Raw genomic sequence first — 2,645 nt, 5'->3', positions numbered from 1 at the left:
CAGGACACCGCAGGTCAGGGGCACGCGTGGGGCATGGAAACAGTGCACAGTGGGGAGCATGCGCAGGCCACATGGACACTGAGGGTCAGGGGGTGCACGCGGGGTGGGCGGACATGTGTGAGGGAGGGGACACCACGAGATGGGGTGATGTGTGGGGCAGAGCAGCATGCATAGGATGGTGGCACACATGGGGAGGGAGGCATGCGGACCCCATGGGTCGGGGAGTGCACGAGGTGCATGGGCACCATGGGTCAGCAGTGTGTGTGCAGCAGGGGGCACCGCTTGGTCATGGGGACACTGTGGGGCAGGAATGCGCATGGGGCATGTGGACACCTTGGGGCAGGAAGTTCTTGGTTGTGGGGACACCACGGGTGGGGGACATACATGGGGCATGGGGCCACTGCAGAGCGGGGAGTGTGCATGGGGTGCCAGGACACCTTGGGGCATGGTGCTCAGTCGCATGGCACTCAGTCGCGGGGCCACTACAGGGTGGGGACATGCATGGGGCATGGGGCCGCTGCAGGGTGGGGAGTGTGCGTGGGGTGCAGGGACACCTTGGGGCATGGCGCTCAGTTGTGGGGCCACCACGGGGTGGAGATGTGCACGGGGCACGGGGCCACTGCAGGGTGGGGAGTGTGCGTGGGGTGCAGGGACACCTTGGGGCATGGCGCTCAGTCGCGGGGCCGCCACGGGGTGGGGCTGCACGTGGGGCACCGGCCGACTGCAGGGCGGGGACGCGGGTGGGGCATGGGGCCACCGCGGGGGAGGGGGGGGGCCCGACCGCGGGTCGGGGACGCGCGTGGGGCGCGGGAAGACCGCGGATCGGGGACGCCGTGGGGCGCGGGGCAGCGCTCGGTCGCGGGCCGCCGCGGGCCGGGGCCGCGCGTGGGGCGCGGGGGGGCGGGAGGCGCGGCGGCGGCGGCGGCCATTGGCTGTCGCTGTCCTGATGTCACGGCGGGGTGTTGCTATAAGCTCCGCGGCGCCTAACGGGCTGGGGCAGTCGGGGCCGGGCGCGCCGCCGCCGCCGGACGGGACGGGAGCGGAGCGGAGCGCGCCCAGCCGCGCAGCCCGGTGCCGCTGCCCGCGCCCAGCGCGCCCGCCCGCACCTGCCGCCCCGTATGCGCGGCGCCGCGGCGGCGGAGCCCTAGGCGCGGGCGCCTCGCCGAGCCCCGCGGGCGGCGGCGCGGGGGGCCATGGGGGCGGCGGGCGCCGCGCTGCCCGGCGGCAACGCCAGCGCCAACCAGAGCGCCGCCGCCGACCCCACGCTGTCGCGGGACGTGTGGATGGTGGGCATGGGGATCCTCATGTCCGTCATCGTGCTGGCCATCGTCTTCGGCAACGTGCTGGTGATCACCGCCATCGCCCGGTTCCAGCGCCTGCAGACCGTCACCAACTACTTCATCACCTCGCTGGCCTGCGCCGACCTGGTGATGGGTCTGGCCGTGGTGCCCTTCGGTGCCAGCCACATCATCATGGAGATGTGGAATTTCGGGAACTTCTGGTGTGAGTTCTGGACCTCCCTGGACGTGCTCTGTGTCACGGCCAGCATCGAGACCCTCTGCGTCATCGCCGTGGACCGGTACTTTGCCATCACCTCCCCCTTCAAGTACCAGAACCTGCTGACCAAGAGCAAGGCACGTGTGGTCATCCTGGTGGTGTGGGTGGTCTCTGCCCTCACCTCCTTCTTGCCCATCCAGATGCACTGGTACCGGGCAGAGCGTGATGAAGCCATTCTGTGCTACAAGGAGGACACGTGCTGCGACTTCTTCACCAACCAAGCCTACGCCATTGCTTCCTCCATCATCTCCTTCTACCTGCCACTGGTGGTCATGGTCTTCGTGTATGCCAGGGTCTTCCAGGTGGCCAAGAAGCAGCTGCAGAAGATAGACAAGAGCGAGGGGAGGTTTCACATCCAGAACAAGGAGCAGGAGCAGAACGGACGAGCAGGGCACCGCCGTGCCTCCAAGTTCTGCTTGAAGGAGCACAAGGCCCTCAAGACTCTGGGCATCATCATGGGCACCTTCACACTGTGTTGGCTGCCCTTCTTCATCGTCAACATCGTGCACGTCATCCAGGACGACATCATACCCAAGTACGTGTACATCCTTTTGAACTGGCTGGGCTATGTTAATTCTGCCTTCAACCCTTTGATCTACTGCCGGAGCCCGGACTTCAGGTATGCCTTCCAGGAGCTCCTGTGCCTCCGCAGGTCTGCCCTGAAGTTGTATGCCAACGGGTACTCCAACAGCAATGGCAGGAGCGAGTACAATGAGGAGGACAACAGCTACCCCCTGGCACCAGATAAAACCTGCGAGTTGCTCTGCGAAGAAGGCTCCTTCCCAAACCCTGAGGACTTTTTGCACTGCAAAGGTACTGTGCCTAGTGGGTAGCTTTGAGACGTGATGGGCTCTGGTGTGGCACATGTTGGTTATGAAAATGAGCCTTTCTCTCTCTCTAAGGAAAAACAACCCCCCCAAGAAAAATAATGATCTACTTTTAAAATGCATCTAAAATCTGGTGGCTGCAAGAAACCTAAAACTCATCAAACCTTGTGCAAACAGGTGGAAGGTTGCTCTGGGAAGGGTTGGACGGGCTGGTTGTTTGTAGGGTGTCAAAAATACTGTAGCGCGTACCTATTTAGAGGC

At 64.4% G+C, this 2,645-nt stretch overlaps 1 protein-coding gene across 1 annotated transcript; it reads left to right on the top strand.

The window, feature by feature from the left end:
* The first annotated feature begins 1,193 nt into the window (after positions 1–1,193).
* Positions 1,194–2,433, top strand: ADRB2 (adrenoceptor beta 2). Its single transcript, XM_013952551.2, has one exon. The coding sequence runs from the start codon at positions 1,194–1,196 to the stop codon at positions 2,388–2,390; it is 1,197 nt and encodes a 398-aa protein (XP_013808005.2). The 3' UTR covers positions 2,391–2,433.
* The last annotated feature ends 212 nt before the right edge of the window (positions 2,434–2,645 follow it).

This window comes from Apteryx mantelli, chromosome 14 (genome assembly GCF_036417845.1).
Source record: "Apteryx mantelli isolate bAptMan1 chromosome 14, bAptMan1.hap1, whole genome shotgun sequence".
In the NCBI taxonomy this organism is placed as follows: Eukaryota; Metazoa; Chordata; class Aves; order Apterygiformes; family Apterygidae; genus Apteryx; species Apteryx mantelli.
The sequence above is the reverse complement of the archived record's forward strand: the minus strand, read 5'-3'. Positions and strand labels throughout refer to the sequence as shown.